The 19,548-nt window shown below is 40.5% G+C and overlaps 1 protein-coding gene across 1 annotated transcript; it reads left to right on the top strand.

Moving 5' to 3' along the window:
* Nucleotides 1-12,975: 12,975 nt before the first annotated feature.
* On the top strand, nt 12,976-17,775 carry LOC140118600 (gap junction alpha-4 protein-like). Its single transcript, XM_072136716.1, has 3 exons — nt 12,976-13,099; nt 13,783-13,889; nt 16,448-17,775. Exon 3 carries the CDS (start codon nt 16,466-16,468, stop codon nt 17,444-17,446), a length of 981 nt encoding a protein of 326 aa, XP_071992817.1. The 5' UTR covers nt 12,976-13,099; nt 13,783-13,889; nt 16,448-16,465; the 3' UTR covers nt 17,447-17,775.
* The last annotated feature ends 1,773 nt before the right edge of the window (nt 17,776-19,548 follow it).

The raw sequence follows: 19,548 nt of genomic DNA, 5'->3' as shown, positions 1-19,548 counted from the left end.
GAGCTGCAATCATCTATCTACTGCTAGATCATCCCAGATGCCTACAGTTCTGGTTGTGACTGGAGTATCAAACTTCCGTTATCATTCTTAGTACAGGGCTGCACATCATATGTGATACTCCAGTCACATCCAGAACTTCAGTCCTATCCATGCCATTATAAGGAGTTGCAAATACAGTACTAGTGTTTTTAATATAAGATTTGAAATGCTTATATTATTTTTTGATTTTTCTAAATAAATTGTCTGTCTTTGATTTTTTATCTTTATGTGCAAAATATTTTTGTTAACCCATTCTTTTTCTGCTAAGAGCAATTATTTACTATCCCAGACAACGCTAGGGGCTAAACAAAATCTCAATTTCTTATACTTTTCTAGTTTTCTGGTTTGTAACAAGTTTAGTCTTGGGTTGAGATCAAGTGACTGACTTGGCCGTTCAAAAATATTCTACTTCTTTGCTTTAATAAAATCCAGGGTAGCTTTTGCTTTATGTTTTTATCATCGTCCACCTGTGTTATGAAACACCGATTTGAGCAAACCTGATTAGTGTCTAAGAATACCGCAGAATTCAGCTTCTTTCCTGTATCACATTATAAATCAACACTAGTGACCCAGTGCCACTGGCAGCCATGCAGGGCCTGTTTTAAAAAAAAAGTGGGGCCCTAGACAAAACTAAAAGGGGAACCCCTAAGTAAAACTATTTTATGAACAGTTACAGGCCCTTTACAGTAATATGGTAAGGCAATCTGTAATATGGGACTGTAGGAGAATTTTATAGGTGATAGACAAATGATAGGTAGATTGATGATAAAAGATAAAAATAAAAAATGATAGATTTATAGATGTGTGATTATATACGGAGAGCTAGATAGATATGAGAGATAGATACAGTAGAAGAAAGATAGAAGATCTATTAATTGATAGATAATAGATAGAAAATAAATAGATAAAAAGCTGGATAGATAAAGGATATAAAGATAGGAAATAGAAAAATTATAGCAGATAGATAACTAGACATATATATGATATATACATAATAGGAGATAGATGATAAGCATGATGATAAGGGGTAATAAAGGAGCAAAACAACCTCCTCACAAAAATGTCCATATGCGGGGGGGCCTTTAGGACAGGGAGCCCAATGCAAATGACTATGCATGGTTAAGCTATCACATTACCTCTGCCGTGTTCTACACATGATGTGGTATGCTTTAGATCATGAACTGTCCCATGTCTTTACCATACCATTTTCTTTCCACCATTCTGGTTGATCTTGGTTTCATGTGTCCAAAGAATGTTTTTTTTTCTGTTTTCACAGCTGAAGGATGGCTTGCTTCCTTTGCATGGAGAGCATCTTTGACCAAATGTTTTCGTCACAGTAAAATCTTCCAAATGCAAGCACCGCACTTCAAATCAACTCCAGGCATGTTATCTGCTACCAGGGCTGATTTTAGGCTTTTTGCTGTCTGAGGTGAAAAATTTAAAATGCTGCTCCGCCCTCCGATGATAATGCTACCTCACACACTAGTAGTCAGTTAGTGACACAGACACTAGAAGTATCTAGTATCTTACAGGTAAAGATCTGCTCCATCAGGAAGAGGACTTTTTTTACGATTTCTCTAGGCCATGGTTTATCTCTGCTGAATTCACAGTGAAATGTCTTCAACTCTATAAAAGCGGCAATTTAATGGACTATAACCTCCATCTCTCCTCTTCTTCCTCTACAGGTAACCCATCCCTGCTTGCTGTTATATCTCTGCCATTTTCATCTGTGTGTCCTGATCTGCTGTCTTTAATGGTAACCCCTCCCTGCTTGCTGTTATATCTCTGCAATTTTCATCTGTGTGTCCTGATCTGCTGTCTTTAATGGTACCCATCCCTGCATCAAATTCCTCTTCCTAAAGTTTACAATCCTGTTTGATATTCTTTAATTAACTGATCTTTATATCTAGAAACTTTGTTTTTCTTTGCATTTGGCGCCTAATGATTTTACAACCTAAGTATGGCTCTGCCCCTTCCCTTTAAATTTAGTTTCCTCTAGGCTGCAGACCGTCCTATAGCTAGAGTGTCCTATAGATCGAGTGTCACGCAATACTTTGAGAATGGCAATTATAAAAGGGCAAGAGAAACGTAAACTTGCAAACAAATGCAAACAAATCATCAATTTTCATATCTGGTTTGTCTGTCTAACTCTTCAATGGCTTTGTTCTATTGCTACCTGTTTTTCTCCTCTCCTTTCATCCATCTATCCCATCAGTGTCCTCCATTCACATTTGTTCTTAAATCCTTCCTTCACCATTGTATTCCTCCCATGTTCTCTATACTTTATCCAACCCCCATACTCCATCTGGTTCTGCTGTGAAGCAGAGTTCACCTTCTCATAAATCGCTTAATCATCTTCTTTCCTTGTCTATTCTCTTCTTACTTGCAGCAGGTGATATCTCTCCAAACCCTGGTCCTCCTTCTTTCAGCTCAAAACTTTCCACCCCTCATAGGAACCCTACTAACCTCATCAAAATCCAATGCATCCCCTCTACTATCTCCCCTTCCTGTCTTACAACTCCTTTCAAATGTGCCCTCTGGAATGCCCGCTCTGTGTGCAATAAACTGGAGTCCATTCGCGACCTGTTTCCTTCCAAGTCTTTTGACTTGCTGGCTATCACCGAAACATGGATCCAGCAGGATGAGACTGCCTCCCCTGCTGCACTGGGCTATGATGGTTTGCACTTCTCTCACTCCTCCAGACCAGAGAATAGGGAGGGGGGAGGGGTAGGCATACTCCTCTCTCCACGTTGCACTTTCCAGGTCATTCCTCCTGTACCCTCTCTTACTTTCCCATCTTTTGAGCTTCACACCCTCAGACATTTCCGCCCATTCTCTCTCCTTGTGGCTGTAGTATACCATCCTCCTGGGTCACCCTATCAGTTCCTTGATCACTTTGCATCCTGGCTCCCTCACTTTCTATCGTGTGATATCCCAACAGTCATCATGGGAGACTTCAACATCCCTATGAACAACCCCATCTCCTCTTCAGCCTCTCAGCTTCTATCGCTTACTACCTCTCTGGGACTTGTACAACTCTCTGATTCTCCTACCCACCAAGAGGGAAACATCCTTGACTTGGTCTTTGCCCGACTCTCTTCTGTCTCTGACTTTACTAACTATGAGTTTCCACTTACAGACCATAAGCTTCTCTCTTTTACTGTAAATAGTTCTTGTCCTGTACAGAATAAGTCCATTTATCAAACATACCGGAACCCACGTGCCATTAGTGTTCCCCACCTCGTAGAAACTGCGCAGCTATCGCTGTCCCCCATCTCCTCTCTCTCCTGTCCTAACCAGGCTACAAATCATTATAATGATGTTCTCAAAAGTGCCCTAGATAAGATGGCACCACCGTCAGTTCAAGCCTTTCGACACAAATGTAGGCAACCTTGGCACACGGTACAAACCCGTTTCCTTCGTAAGTGCTCCCGGAGTGCTGAACGTCTGTGGAGAAAATCGGGCACTTCCTCTGACTTTCTTCACTTTAAATTTATGCACAAATCCTATAACTCTGCTCTCCTTTTTGCTAAACAGGTCTATTTTACTGATCTAATATCTTCTCTTTTTAACAACCCCAAAAGGCACTTCAATACTCTTCACTCCTTACTAATATTAAGTGGTACAAATTAGCTGCTGCTATGTAGAATCCTTAGTGCATGAACCCCATCTAGACCCACTGGTCCTGCAAGGCTGTGTACGGGGACGCTGTAACTGGGCCCCCACAGCCCCCACATGACCACCAGTCCATACCAACAATTTAGACTAAGGGACGGATTACCCCTGTGTTTCCCTTACCCACAGTAAAGGGACACCTTTTGGCGCACCGCAATTTTCCCCTGATGAGCCCTGGAAGGGTGAAACAGGTCCTGTCGTAAAGGTAGGACTTTTCAAGCTTTTCTCTGTTAAACGCACCACCCACTTGTTGCTTTGACTGAAACAATGTTGTATGGTTATATTTATTAGGGACACCTTTTGGCGCACCGCAATTTTCCCCTGATGAGCCCTGAAAGGGTGAAACAGGTCCTGTCGGGATTCGGTCGCTCTGATCCCTACGTTGTATATTGAATTTCCATAGGACTATATACTGTCCATAACTGTATACCAGACTCTTTTCAATCTTTTTATGGGAACCACTCCGGTGGTATAGGCTTGTTTAATAGGGCCATCCAGCCAGGGACAGGTTCCTGTCGGGGTTGTGGCCAAATAGGACCACGACTCCGAGGTTAGGTTCTCAGGGTATCAGAGAAGCTGGACTCAGGGTGTACTAGGGAGAGTGACATTGTCATCTTGACCCCATTCTTGACATCCGTAAGTCCCATCTTACCCTGTTTATACTCACCTATCCTCTTCACACCTTTAAGACACGTTGTGTCTACTTTTCGGACGAGCACTCTGACGCTTCTATCTTGAGACAAAACCAATGAACAAATTGACACGCTCAAGGAAGTTGGATAGTGTGCATTGATGACTTATGCTGCTGAGCATGGTGTCTAATATATTTTTTCATGTGAAACCTTATCCATTTAGGCCACCCAGCTCACGTTTTGCATTTGTCTATTTTTTTCTAGATGGGGTTCATGCACTAAGGATTCTACATAGCAGCAGCTAATTTGTACCACTTAATGTTTGTATAATTTATGAGACTTCTCAGTAAAAGTTAAGTTTTAAAAAGATCACTTCTTTGTATGTATTTTTCTGCCTTAAGAATATAAGTGATCACGGGTCATTAACCATTATTGACCACGTTCTTTGGATTATTCTTTTTGTGTTTCACTCCTTACTAACACCAAAGGTACAGCCACCTATCACAGACCTTGGGGCTGAAAATCTGGCCTCCTACTTCAAAGATAAAATCGACTGCATTCGCCAGGAAATAATTTCTCAGTCCACGAAGTCCATAAATCCCCTTTACTCTGGTACCTTACCCTGTTCACTCTCTTCCTTTGAGCCAGTCACAGAGGAAGAAGTGTCCAGGCTTCTCTCCTCTGCTCGCCCCACTACCTGCATCAGTGACCCCATCCCCTCACATCTTGTACAGTCTCTCTCCCCAGCAGTTACTTCTCACCTCACTAAAATCTTCAACCTCTCTCTCTCTTCTGGTGTCTTTCCCGCATCTTTCAAGCATGTTGTTATTACCCCATTACTAAAGAAGCCTTCCCTGGACCCATCCAGTGCTGCTAACTACAGACCAGTTTCCAACCTCCCTTTCATCTCCAAACTCCTGGAACACCTGGTCTATTCTCGACTTTCCCGTTTTCTCTCAGCTAGCTCGCTCCTTGACCCCCTGCAATCTGGTTTCCGCTCTATGCATTGTACTGAAACTGCTCTTACTAAAGTCTCCAATGATCTCTTCCTCAGGATGCTTCACTCCATTGGCCTGAAAGACACTGCACTCTCCTGGTTTTCCTCCTATCTCTCTGACCGCACTTTCAGTGTCTCCTTTTCTGGATCTCTCTCTTCTTCTGTTCCTCTCTCTGTCGGGGTTCCTCAGGGTTCAGTCCTAGGTCCTCTTCTCTTCTCCCTCTATACTGCCCATTGGACAAACCATAGGCAGATTTGGTTTTCAATATCATCTTTAGCCTGATGACACCCAGCTGTATACCTCAGCACGTAACATCAGCCCTGCCTTAATCCAGAACACTAGTGAATGTCTCTCTGCTGTCTCTAACATCATGTCTTCTCACTTCCTGAAACTTAATCTTTCTAAGACCGAACTTCTTTCTTTCCACCATCCACTAACAGAGCATATTCTAACCTCTCCATTTCAGTCTGTGGGGTCACCATAACCCCAAGGCAGCAGGCCCGCTGTCTTGGGGTTGTGCTGGACTCCGACCTCTCCTTTGAGCCACACATTCAATCTCTTGCTTGCTCTTGCCGGATGCATCTCAGAAACATCTCTAGAATCCGACCGTTTCTCACATTTGAAACCTGTAAAATGTTAACTGTTGCTCTGATTCACTCTCGTCTAGACTACTGTAACTCTCTACTAACCGGTCTTCCACTCACCAAACTCTCTCCTCTCCAATCGATTCTTAATGCAGCAGCCAGGCTCGTCTTTCAGACTAAACGCTACACGGATGCCTCCAGTTCATGCCAGTCACTGCACTGGCTGCCAGTCTCCTTTTGAATACAGTTTAAAATAATAACCCTCATCCACAAAGCTCTGTATAATGCTGCACCCCCCTACCTCTCCTCTCTTATCTCAGTCTATCACCCAACTCGTGCTCTTAGATCCGCCAGTGATCTTAGATTAACCTCTACCCTAGTGCGGACCTCCCACTCGCGTCTTCAAGACTTCTCTAGAGTTGCACCCATTCTATGGAATGCTCTTTCCCGGAATATCAGATTAATACCTAACCTCCAAAGTTTCTAACATGCTCTTAAAACCCATTTCTTTAGGCATGCCTATAACACTCATTAACTGCATGAAGTTTTAACTCTTTTACTAACCCGTCCTGTGTCCTCCTCCCGTCTGTTGTCCAGCAACCAGCAGGCACCAGACTTCTCTGCAGTCCCATTCACCCTGGACCTTGTATATAAGATGACGGTTGATGACTGGGTCAAGCGACAGCAATTCCATTTATTATATTTTGTTCTATTCCCTTAAGAAGAATGGCTTGACTATTATATATTCTTTTACCTCTTGTGTCACCCCACTCCTCCTCATAAACTGTAAGCTCTTGCGAGCAGGGACCTCACTCCTCTTGTTCCATACGAATGTTTGTGCTCTGTCATGTTTTATTATATTTGTATTTGTCCCCTATGATTTGTAAAGCGCTACGGAATATGATGGCACTATATAAATAAAGATTATTATTATTATACATCACAACCCCACGTGGCGCACCTAAAAATACCATAGTCACTTACAGTATAATGGATCGTGTTCCTAAATATACATCATCCACACAACATGACTAATCACACTATTCCCCACATAAAACATCTTTTATATAGTCACCTGAATAAATTATAGTATATACAGCACCCATAATTTATTGTATATACCAAGCCCCCTGAAGCACCCAGCTAATTTATATACATATCTGATTTATTTATATACAGTTCCCCTAATTTATTTATAACAGTCCCCATATACATACTCCTAAATTAAATTATATATAGTACTCCATATAAGGCTGTTCAGTTTAATTAAAATTCAGCCACTGTAAACGGATCCCCCATAGACAGTTTATAGAGCCATTGCGCACAATGTATATAGGGCTTCCCCCCAGTATATGCACAGCCTCCCCCATAGTATTATGCACAGCCCCCCCCCCAATATGCAAGACAGGCCCATAGTATTATTCAAGGCTTCCCCCTCACCGATAGTATTATGCACACACACCCCCCATAGTATTATGCACAGCTTCCGCCCATAGTTTTATGCATAGCCTCCTCCCCCCCCATAGTATCATGCACAGCCTCTCTCACATAGTATTATGAACAGCCTCCCCCACGTAGTATTATGCACAGCACCCCTCCAATAGTAATATGCAAAGCCTCCCCCCATAGTATTATGCACAGTCTCCTCCAGAAACCGGCGCTCCCATGGAGCTCCTCGTCATTTTCTACCGATAGCCGCGCTGTCTGTAGTGACACAGACCGACGTGGGTGGTGACATCATCACGCACGCACGCCTGTGTCCTGCAGAGCGGTGCGTACAGGCACTCTTTGCTACACAGCTTTGCCTATCAACTACATCAGTGGCTTAAAGGCATGGATGTTATTGATTTTTCAGGTAGTGCAGACTTGCAAACATTTGGTAAGCCCAACGCATGCGTTTTTTACGATCTGAAAACGCACTAAAAACGCCATGTGTGACATCACCCTAAAGGGCTAACAAACTTCACAAAGGTTATTTTACATATGTTGAGGGGGCGTTGTTTCTTAAATGGGTTAATTTATGGGATTTTACAATTATTTAGGCCTCTCAAAGTGTCTTGCAAGCTGTGCAGGTCCCTCAAGAGTTTGATTTAGCATTTTTTATGAAAATGTAAAAAATCGCACCTAAAGTTCTAAACCATGTCAACATAAAGAAGACATTCGGTAGGTGTCAAATTATTTTGGTTTTATGACTATATGTCAGAAAAGGAGAAAATTTATAATTTCGAAAATCTGAATTTTTCAAAATTTTTGCCAAATAAAAGGGTTTTTTTATAAATAAATTCAAAACAAATCACCCAAATTTTTCAACTAGCATGAAATGCAATGTGTCATGAGTAAAAATTCGCAAAACCACTTAGTATTGTTAAAGCATTCCAAAGTTCTAACCACTTATAGTGACACATGTCAGATTTTTTATAAATTGGGTCATTTTAGGAAGGTGCAAAATGGCCATGTCGTTACCGGGTTAATGTGTCTCTGCTAGACATTTTATTAATGAGTGGAGATTATAGGAGATTTTATTCAATTTAGTTGCTGCATTTCCCACCCTAGGCATATACACTGGTAATGGAAAGTATTTAGACCCCTTTAAATTTTTCACTGTTTGTTTCAAAGCAGCCAATTGGTAAGATAACGTTCTTTTTTTGCTCATAAATGTACACTCTGCACCCTATCTAGACAGAAAAAAAACAGAAATGTGGATATATTTTTGTTAATTTATTAAACAAGAAAAAATTAAATATCAAAGGGTATTCAGACCCTTTGCTGTGGCATATTTAACTCACATGCTTTCCATTTCCTTCTGATCCTCAAGATGATTCTACTCTTTCATTGGAGTTGAGCTGTGTTTAATTAAACTTTATTAGGAAAGGCACACACCTGTCTATACAAAACCTCACAGCTCACAGTGCATGTCAGAGCACATGAGAATCATGAGGTCTAAGGAATTGCTCAAGGAGATCAGAGACAGAATTGTGGCAGGGCACATCTGGCTAAGGTTACATAAAATGTCTGCATCAATTAAGGTTCCTAAGAGCACAGTGATCTCTATAATCCTTAAATTAAAGAAGTTTGGGAGGACCACAGCTCTTCCTTGACCTGGCCGTCCAGCCAAATTAAGCAATTGTGGGAAAAAGAGTCTTGATGAGGCTATGAGGGTGTTTTCTATCTGCAGTGACAGGACAACTAGTTATAATTGAAGGAAAGATTAATGCGCCCAAGTCAGAGCTGGATCATAACAGGAAACTGAGGCTACAGTTTGCACAAGCTCATCGAAATTGGACAGTAGAAGATTGGAAAAACGTTGCCTGGTATGATGAGTCTCGATTTCTGCTGCGACATTCGGATGGTAGGGTCAGAATTTGGCGTCAACAACATGAAAGCATGGATCCATCCTGCCTTGTATCAACGGTTCAGGCTGGTGGTGGTGGTGTCATGGTGTGGGGAATATTTTCTTGGCACTCTTTGGGCCCCTTGGTACCAATTGAGCATCGTTGCAACGCCACAGCCTACCTGAGTGTTGTTGCTGACCATGTCCATCCCTTCATGACCACAATGTACCCAACATCTGATGGCTACTTTCAGCAGGATAATCCGCCATGTCATAAGGCTGGAATCATCTCAGACTGGTTTCTTGAACATGACAATGAGTTCACTGTACTCAAATGGCCTCCACAGTCACCAGATCTCAATCCAATAGAGCATCTTTGGGATGTGGTGGAACGGGAGATTCGCATCATGGATGTTCAGCCGACAAATCTACGGCAACTGTGTGATGCCATCATGTCAATATGGACCAAAATCTCTGAGGAATGCTTCCAGCACCTTGTTGAATCTATGACACGAAGAATTGAGGCAGTTCTGAAGGCAAAAGGGGGTCCAACCTGTTACTAGCATGGTGTACCTAATAAAGTGGCCGGTGAGTGTATATTATTATAGGGGACTATATAGTTATAGGGGGTGTATAGTTATAGGGAGTCTGTATATATGTATTATAGGGGGACTGTATATAGTGATTGCTGGGGAGCTGTATATAGTGATTGCTGGGGGAGCTGTATGTAGTGATTGCTGGGGGAGCTGTATACAGTGATTGCTGGGGGAGCTGTATACAGTGATTGCTGGAGGAGCTGTATTTAGTGATTGCTGGGGGAGCTGTATACAGTGATTGCTTGATTGCTAGGGGAGCTGCATACAGTGATTGCTGGGGGAGCTGTATATAGTAGTTGCTGGGGAGCTGTATACAGTGATTGCTGGGGGAGCTGTATACAGTGATTGCTGGGGGAGCTGTATATAGTGATTGCTGGGGGAGCTGTATACAGTGATTGCTGGGGGAGCTGTATACAGTGATTGCTGGGGGAGCTGTATACAGTGATTGCTGGGGGAGCTGTATGTAGCGATTGCTGTTCCCTGTCTAGACTACATTCAATGGGGACCCCCACCAACCTTAATCCGGCCATGGCCCAAGTACAGAGATATCCTAGATGAAAACCTATTTCAGAATGCTCTGGACTTCAGACTGGGGTGAAGGTTCACCTTCCAACAAGACAATGACCCTAAGCACACAGCTAAAATAACACATCAGGGGCTTCAGAACAATTGAGCATCTCTGAATAGACTTGAAATAATATATTAGCAAAAGCATCTACATTTGTGCATTTTTTTCATTCAAAATATGGTGCAAAGTGAAAAATAATGAGCAAAAAAAGGAATTTTTTTGATCTTACCAATTGGCTGCAATGAAGCAAATCGTGAAAAACTTAAAGGAGTCTGAATACGGAAATTAATTACAGAATCTGAATTACAGAAATTATTTAGTAATATACTTAGTTTATGGCTGACCTTGGAAAAATTAACAATATTTTGATTACATTAAAGGGTTATTCCCACAAAGACAAGTTTCTTATATGTACTCAGGATACCAAAATAACACATTCTCTAATTCACTATTATTAACAAAAACACAACATTTCACAGATAGTCCAAACTCTCTCTATCAGTCCTGGTGTACACAGTTTCAGTTGCCCGTAGACACGACCCTGTAAATTTTGACTTAGGGGTCCGGCCTCCATCATGGATTTGTTTGTGACGGCTGCAGAGCTGAGTTTCTCTGTCTCTGCCCCATGCAGTCAGCATGCTGTGCATGCTGCACACTGAGACACAGAATCTGAGTTCCTGGGGCAGCAGCAGTAGCCAGATATAAAGCTACAAACTGCACACAGCTAGATTGTTTATCTGGGAAAGAACAGCAGATCTAGTGTGTTGTGGAATAGCAGAGATGGAGTAGCGCTGACTTTGTCTTTATATGCCATATACATCTAAGGATCTCAGCATCTCCCATCTGTCTCATCTCTCTCTATGTGTCAGATACTAGTACCATATTCAGAAGCCAAATTAAAGTGTATATAAACCACATTGTCAGCTCCAAGAACTAGAGGAATCATAAAGTCTGCTTAGAATGTCCCCGCCCACACCCTGGGATTTTGCACTGAGCAGCCTAGGGGGTAATAGGAGCTAAAACCGCAATAAAACTGAGTAGAATGTGAAGTAAAGTGTTAAAAATGATGTTTATTGTGTTAACATCACTAGGGATTGCAATTTGAGAATTTTCTTTCATGGGAAAACCCCTTTAAATTCCCTTCTGCACCACTTTCTTTGTAATTTGTAATAAAGTCTTTGTGTAAATGTCTGTAATATGTAGTAAATGTCTTTTCCCTTATCAACCATCCATTCCTGTCCATAAAATGGCAAGAGAAGTAGGGTCACGTGATCTCTAACTGTCCATTACTTAAAGAGAACCTGTCAGGAAAATTAACCCCCCCTAAACTAAATATATTTTCATGAACTGCCATTAGAGAGCATTGCCTCTATCCCTTCATTGTCCCTCTACATGCCTGTAAACCTAAGCAATGAGGTCCTAAAGCTGTATGCAAATGACCTGTGAAATGTCCAAGGCAGCCATATTATAGCAGAACATGTCAGCTACTTGTGTAGCTGATGTCTGTGTCTCACAGAACATGTCAGGTACTTGTGTAGCTGATATCTGTGTCTCTGTGTATTAGGAGGATGCAGCATGTCAGCAGATGGAACACAGACAATAACTATGCTTTACTATACATTACACACATACATGAGCAGGGGGAGGAGAGGGGAGGGGGAACAGGGGTGACATCACTGCCTCTGACCATGTGACCAGCCTCATTTGCATAATAAAGAAATTATGATTTTGCAATGATTAATGTATGAATTGACTAGATAAAGGCTGGAATGGAATCCTTGTGAGCTGCTCCAACAGGTAGAGGTGACAGGACTAGTGACAGAGACCTGATGACAGGTGTCCTTTAAATACATTTCAGGAACTTATGAAAGTATTCATCAACACTCAGCCACTTACTCCTGCTAATCAGCCACCTACTCTGTGCTATAAAATGCCAGGAGATGTGGTACTACAGTATGTGTTCATGACCAGTCTGCGCATGCTCTACCTTCCAGGACCTTATGATAGTGGTCATAAATACCATAGGTAATGGACCGTTAGAGATCACATGACCCTCCTTCTCCTGCCAGTTTATGAACAGCAGTGACTGGCTGATGAGGTAAAAAAGAAAGCTGTGCAGATCTTTTAATAGATATATGTAGGTAAAAGCATATTTGGTTCCCTTACCTAATAATTTTATTTGGGGGCTCCTTGGGCTCCAAGCCAACAAAATCAAACATATATAGTTGTCTGTATCTGAAATGGAGAAATAAATTGCAAATTCTTTACAGCACAAAACATCTTTCTATCTGTATATTTATGGGTGGTGACAATATATTCGGTAAAATAGAACTTTTCTCTACTTGTATATAAAAATAAAACTAATCTTTATGTTCATATATTTTTATTAATTTTACTTTAGTATTATTATTTAGCATCTTTATTTTTTTTACACTTATGTTAATTAACCAATGCTAAGCATAACAGTTATGTTACATTGTATAGAGCATACAGACAATGAGTTAAAAGGAGTTCAATCATGTCCTGCCCTTTTCTCCCCGCTCCTCCTCTCAGCATCCTGCAGTCAAAAATCTTCTGTCATCCTTTCCCTGAATCTGTGTTCCATTCGGAATTATCTAAATTTATATTCCTCACGATTTACTACCTTTTTGAAAGCTAACAAACACATTACTACAGGTAAGTTCTCTTCAATACCTACTAAGACACTAGGCTGATGGTTTTTAGCTACACGTTCTTAAAGGATATGTACTTCTTATCCAGGAAGTCTGGACTGTTTTACTGTAGTTTTTAGAAGCAAGTCTAACCCTATCCGATATATAACTTTAAAATGGATATGGCTTACTGTATTGAGGAAAACCTTATGAATTACTTCTAACCTTTACATTAATGTACAGATATTGCCACCTTTATAGTCATGTATATGTAAACAGACCAAAAGCCGAAAGTAACCAAAAATTATATTCTGGCAAAACATTAGTACTGAGATAGGTCATTAGTAAAGAGACAGGACATTTCATATGTAAGGGCATTTTATACTTTATACATAAAACTACACTAACTACTGGAGAAAAGTTTATTTCATCTACTTCTGAAAGTAGTTATCTTGTCATGCCTGAAGACTGAAGCTTTTATTACATTGGACATGTTCCTATTCAGTGTGGTATAATTTTTCGTGAATATTTAAACAGCATATAAAAGACATAGAAATTTGAGTAGCATTCTGACAATTGGTATAGGTCAATGATATGAAATTGGGACATCTCATGTATGGTAAAGATCATTTTTTTGTGACAAGATTTGTTCAGTTAATGTGAGGTTAAGCTGCTTGAAGACTTGGCTGTCCCCTTGCATTGTTTCAGGGCATCTCTGGATAATGTCTTCTCTGTTAAGGCAACAAGATCACTGACAAACACAAAGCCTGATATAGACATGTCGGACACCTAACCACCAGCTTTCTATAATCATGGTAAGAGGGAAAGTCCAATGCACAAATATTAAATAAATGTTTTTATATAAGAAAATGCTATTTTTTTTGTCAACTAGCATTTTTAATGTATGTCAATGTTTTAAGACATCGAACGTGGCACTGTTGTTTTATAAATGTCTTGTATTGGTGTATACACTGTAAAATAATAACCAAAGATTTGTTCATGTATGTGCTGTGTTTACCCTTTCAAATATAAATTTCAATGCAGCACCAAACTCATGGGGGCTTATTTACTAAGGGTCCCGCATTTCCGTCGGTTTTCCGACATTTTCGGAATCGCGCCACTGGGACAGGGATTTAGAAGGGGATTGTGTCGCACATCGGCGAATCGGCGCCGGCTTTCATGCAACAGTAATCGGGCGACGGGCCGCCAGACGATCCGATGGATTCGGACAGAACGCGGGATTTAACTTAAAAATTGTGTCTCAAGCCATGCACTTACATGCATCGGGAGTAAGATGGTGAACTCCGGCCCACAAGATCGGGGAAGCGACACATTCAGGATATTGGGCGCACAATCTTCTTGAATCGCGGCACAATGCACTTTCGAGATCTCCTCTAGACCGGGTAAGAAAATGTGCCCCATGATGTCAGCTTACAATGGGGATCTAGGTTTGACTAATGTGCATTGCAACAGTGCTTTTATTTTGTCAAAATTATATTGTTGCTCTTTATGCAATCAATCAAACCGTATTAATATTAAGTAAATGTGAGGATGATATTTAGACAATGAATAGGAAGTTTAATTTAGTCAGCATGTTGCAGCATTTTAACTAAAAGAACTGTGAATGTTATATGCTTACACTGAGGCACCATTAGAATACATGCAGAATATATGAAGCACACATAAGGACACTACAATGTACCACATGTGTATAACCTATGGTTTAGAGATGACTCTATATTACTGTTATATTTTATGTACAGCACACTATCTTTTGGCTTGAATTTTGGTGTTTGCTCTGATAGCATGTAACAAAACTTGTAGTTTAGCAGAACACGATAAGAACTGCCTTTTGCCTTTCCTTTCTGTGATCACAAAGTTCTAATTCAGGAAGGATATGATGTATTTATACAGGTTTCTGAGCTGACTCGCAAAAAAACAAAAGCTCCATAAATAATAGGGAGGAACTGACACTTGGTGATACCACAAAAAATGCTTTCTCAAAACATTTTTCCCAGTAGGGTTTATTAATTATAGACATATAGAAAGTTTAGAATTATTGGAAGCTAACTAAAAACCCTAGAACTCTAGGAATTCTAGATAAACATGTACAAATACAATTTTATATTTTGTTTAAAAATTATACATTTAAAGGATCCTATAAGATAAATCAAAATCAAAGTATATTCATTCATGTTAGATTTGATAAGTATCTAGAAAAACTGTAAGAGAATTGCACTGGAAAACTACAAATATTATGGTGGAGCTCAATACATTGAGATTGTTAACCAATTAGTTATTAAAGGGTTATTACCATTTCACATTTAATTTAAAGCGTAACTATAAAGCTATAGTGATTTTACCAAATTAATAAATGTGATTCCCCCTTTGAAAACAAACAGAACAATGTCTACTTTGTGCTGCGTGCCCTTTTCTTTCCAAAGTTATGGCATTTTCTGTTCTGAAAGTGTTTGACAAAAATCTTTCTCACCAGAGGTGAAGTGGGCGGAGACTAATATCTGTCAGTCTGTGCCCTCAGGCTGAGGGCAGTTAGCTTGCCCACAGATCCCATGATGCCTTGTGTTCTCTCTCAAAGTAATTTGAAGTAAGTCCATTTAGTTTCACACAGGTAAATCCATTGAACACTGCACAGTGCACATACAGGTTCTATATGGTGACTATCCTGGCAGCTTCCATCACATGGAGGAGCAGGGAATATATAACAAGTAACTCAGAGGAGTTAAAGGGTTTATCTTGGTGATATATAAACAGTATTATTATTATTTTTTTTATTATTATTATGTTAATTTACTTATAAAGAACCATTAATTCCATTGTACTGTACACTAACGGGTTCATATACAAAAACTACAGAGATCTAGAACAGAGACCCTGCCCGTGAGGGCTCACAATCTATATAGGAGGGTTGATGACAACACAAGATGAGGGAGCATAGCTGTGCAGTTATTGAATATTGTAGGCATTCATAAACTTATGGGTTTCCAGGATGCATTTAAAGGTTTTTAAAGTCTGACACATTTATAAATATAAATTACACATACAGAGAAAGGAGCAGTTCTACTTATGCTGGAGCACTGGAAAAAGTAATGTGATATTAATGACTTATACTATGGGCAAACCCTACTAACAAAACTTGAAACCCCTATAAGAGCTATAACTAGTTTTTCAATGTATTTATGCCAGTTGTATAACATTGGGTATCAGTATCACAAAGCTCTTTCTAAACAGATCAGTTATTGAATTACAAAAAAAAAAATTAAACAAAAATAAAAAAATAAATTTACTCATTGGGGGTGAGGCTTATATTACCTTTGCTAATCCTAATTCTACCATTTTCTATTTTCAATTTAAGATACTATAACCAAGCACAATGGGTGACTGGAGTTTTCTTGAAAAGTTGCTGGACCAAGTGCAGGAGCATTCTACAACAATCGGAAAGGTCTGGCTCGTGGTACTGTTTGTTTTTCGCCTCCTGATTCTTAGCTTAGCTGGAGAGTCGGTCTGGGGAGACGAGCAATCTGACTTCATATGTAATACTAAACAACCAGGATGTCCTAATGTATGTTATGATAAAGCATTTCCTATTTCCCATATTCGCTACTGGGTGCTGCAATTCTTATTTGTCAGCTCCCCTACCCTGTTCTACCTGGGCCATGTACTGTACATATCAAGAAAAGAAGCAAAGCTGAAAAATAAAGAAAATGAGTATAAAATTATAGAAGATAAAGTCCACCAAGTACACCATAATGAAAGCAAACCTAGGAAATTCTTGGTCCAGGATGATGGAAGGGTCAAGATTCGGGGGGCATTGATGTGCACATATGTAATAAGTATCGTTTTCAAGAGTATACTGGAGGCTGGATTTCTGATTGGTCAGTGGTATCTCTATGGCTTTGTGATGACTCCAAATTATGTGTGTGAAAGACCTCCATGTCCTCACAAAGTAGATTGCTTTGTATCTCGACCCATGGAGAAAACCATATTCATACTTTTCATGCTTGTTGTCTCTCTCATCTCACTATTCCTCAATTTACTAGAGCTGATCATCATTATTATTCAGAGCATTTACCGGAAGTTAAAACGCTCCAAACCTCTGAAATATACAAGTGATACACAACAAAAGCCCTACAGTGCGCCTAGTGCCCCAGTGCTGGTCAAATCTTGTCTTTATTTCTCTATGGACAAGAATAAATGTCCTGCTTACAAATTATCTGATGAGGAGAACTGGGCTAACTACAATACAGAAAAGGAGTTGGAATTGAGCAATGGAATACACTCAAGCTTGGAATGCAATGTTTACTGTGAGGACTCTACGCAAGCTTCTAGCCAATGGAAAAAGCAATATGTGTAATCGACATTACAAAAATGCATTCAAACTACAATGTTTGGAAAATATGGGGGGTTTTTTTGCTGCTTTCTACTTTTGATAAAAAATTTTCTATTTAAATTATTTTTGCTCTTATTAAAAATAAAAACCCAGGATTGGAATTGTATTTCTAGGAACATCTTTTAAAGCCTGTTAAGGTATGTGCACCACATGAATCCAATATATCTTCATGACACCATAAGATGGGAAAACGTTTTAACTCTTGGCATTTGGCTGATATTTCTGGTACTACTATTATTCAGTGAACAGCCAGTTCAGGGAAGAGGGACAGCATGGGGCATGTAAATCTATTCTGTGACATGCACTTGGTAAAAAAAACTTTCTCAGAAACTGAATAAAAGTAAAAATCTAAAACTACAGATTAATGAGGTGTTCTTATAGTAATATATACTAATATGTTGACATGGTGTTAACACACATGTTTGTTAAACACTGTTAACATTGTGTTAACAATTGTATTTTGTAAACATACTAACAATGCTAACAATGTAATTAGTCAAATCTCCTCTCCACATCTGTAGTATTGCATTTCAAAATGCAATGTAAATGCCACATGTGCACACAGCCGAAATGTACACACAGCCGAAATTAAATGATCAGCAACCTCCCTCACTAATGTCTAGTAGCTTCCCCTCATTCATGAAATACGCAACAGCCCCCCTTACTAATTCATACACAGCTACATACACAAACTACATACGCACACATACATGCAGATACACAATACATAAGCACATATACATTCAGCCATATGCAGGAACATGTACATGTCAGACACATGTACACACATTAACCATAGCTCCTAACAGTCCCAGATTCCGCGGGACAGTCCTGGTTTTTCACCTCTGCACCGCAGTCACGGGCGGCTGGGAGAATGTCCCAGATATTCCCTCCAGGTCCCGTACTGGCTGCGGTTGTCCCAGCTCTGTGTCCCACTCCCAAGTATTTGTAGAAATTCCACTGCACTCCTGTTTCAGTATTTGATTGTGCCAAAATAGGGTCTCAACCCCATATGCAAGTAAGGATATGGAAGATGGCACTCAATCCAATTTTGAAAATAAATGCTTTTATTCTTGTACCAATCCACTTTAATACATATACATGACGTTTCAGTCAAAAAGACCTTCCTCAGATGCGGATTGTACTGTATAGCGATCCTAAGCCTGGAAGATAGAAGCGGTATCCGCTGCTTCAGACCTTGGCTGTGTGTCAGCCTTGTTCTGGTTTCAGACGCTGCTACATAGCAGAGCTCCAGTGTTATTTCAGGGCATGGATTCAGGTAAAATGAGTGGCAGTGCAGTGAGTGACGCCCTCTGCTCTGCCCCTACACAGCAGGCCTTGGAGGATCAACCTGGGTGCATGCAGCAGCTCACCTGCTCTACTACCACATGCGGCAGCAGCAGGTCCCTTCCCCCTCCTCCTCATCACTGAAGTTCAGCCCGGGAATACAGGAGATATAGCAGGGCCCAAAATGTGCAGCTGCTGCAGTGTGATGTCAGGTACTTCTGTGCTCCTGTGACTAGTTATAGTGATGTATAGTCAGGCAGCAGCTAAAGTGTTAAACGCTTCACTTCCCATAGACCCCTGCCCCATCACCAATCACCTCAGTGCTCTGATATTCTGTATCTATTTTACCAGATGTGACTTAAAGGGGTTTCACATGAATACAAGTTGCTGATTGGTGGGGGTTTCAGTGATGAGACCCCCACAGATCACAAAAACAAGGGGTCTGATGGGGTCCCAGGTTTCTCAGTCAGGCCCCTCGTCGCTCCCGGAGAGTAAAGGAGTAGACGGCCGCGCAAGACTGTTCTGCTCCATACATCAAAATGGAGATTGCTGAGCGTCACACTCGCAGCCGTCTGTGCCATTTCTCTCTGGGAGCGACAAGGGGTTCCGACTGAGATACCTGGGACCCCATTGGATCCCTTGTTTTCATGATCTGTGGGGGTCTCATCACTGAAACCCCCACTGAGCAGCAAGTTAGGCCCTATCCTGTGGATAGGGCCTAACTTGTATTTGTTGGAAATTCCCTTTATCCCTTAAGTAAACAGCAAACTTTAAAATGT

The sequence above is a fragment of the Engystomops pustulosus genome, chromosome 2, assembly GCF_040894005.1.
Source record: "Engystomops pustulosus chromosome 2, aEngPut4.maternal, whole genome shotgun sequence".
Classification (NCBI taxonomy): Eukaryota; Metazoa; Chordata; class Amphibia; order Anura; family Leptodactylidae; genus Engystomops; species Engystomops pustulosus.
Note: the sequence above shows the minus strand (reverse complement) of the source record. Positions and strands in the feature narration are given on the sequence as shown.

What these genes read in the sequence shown, in the direction of transcription:
- LOC140118600 (XM_072136716.1), top strand. Translation starts at nt 16,466, where the DNA reads ATGGGTGACTGGAGTTTTCTTGAAAAGTTGCTGGACCAAGTGCAGGAG.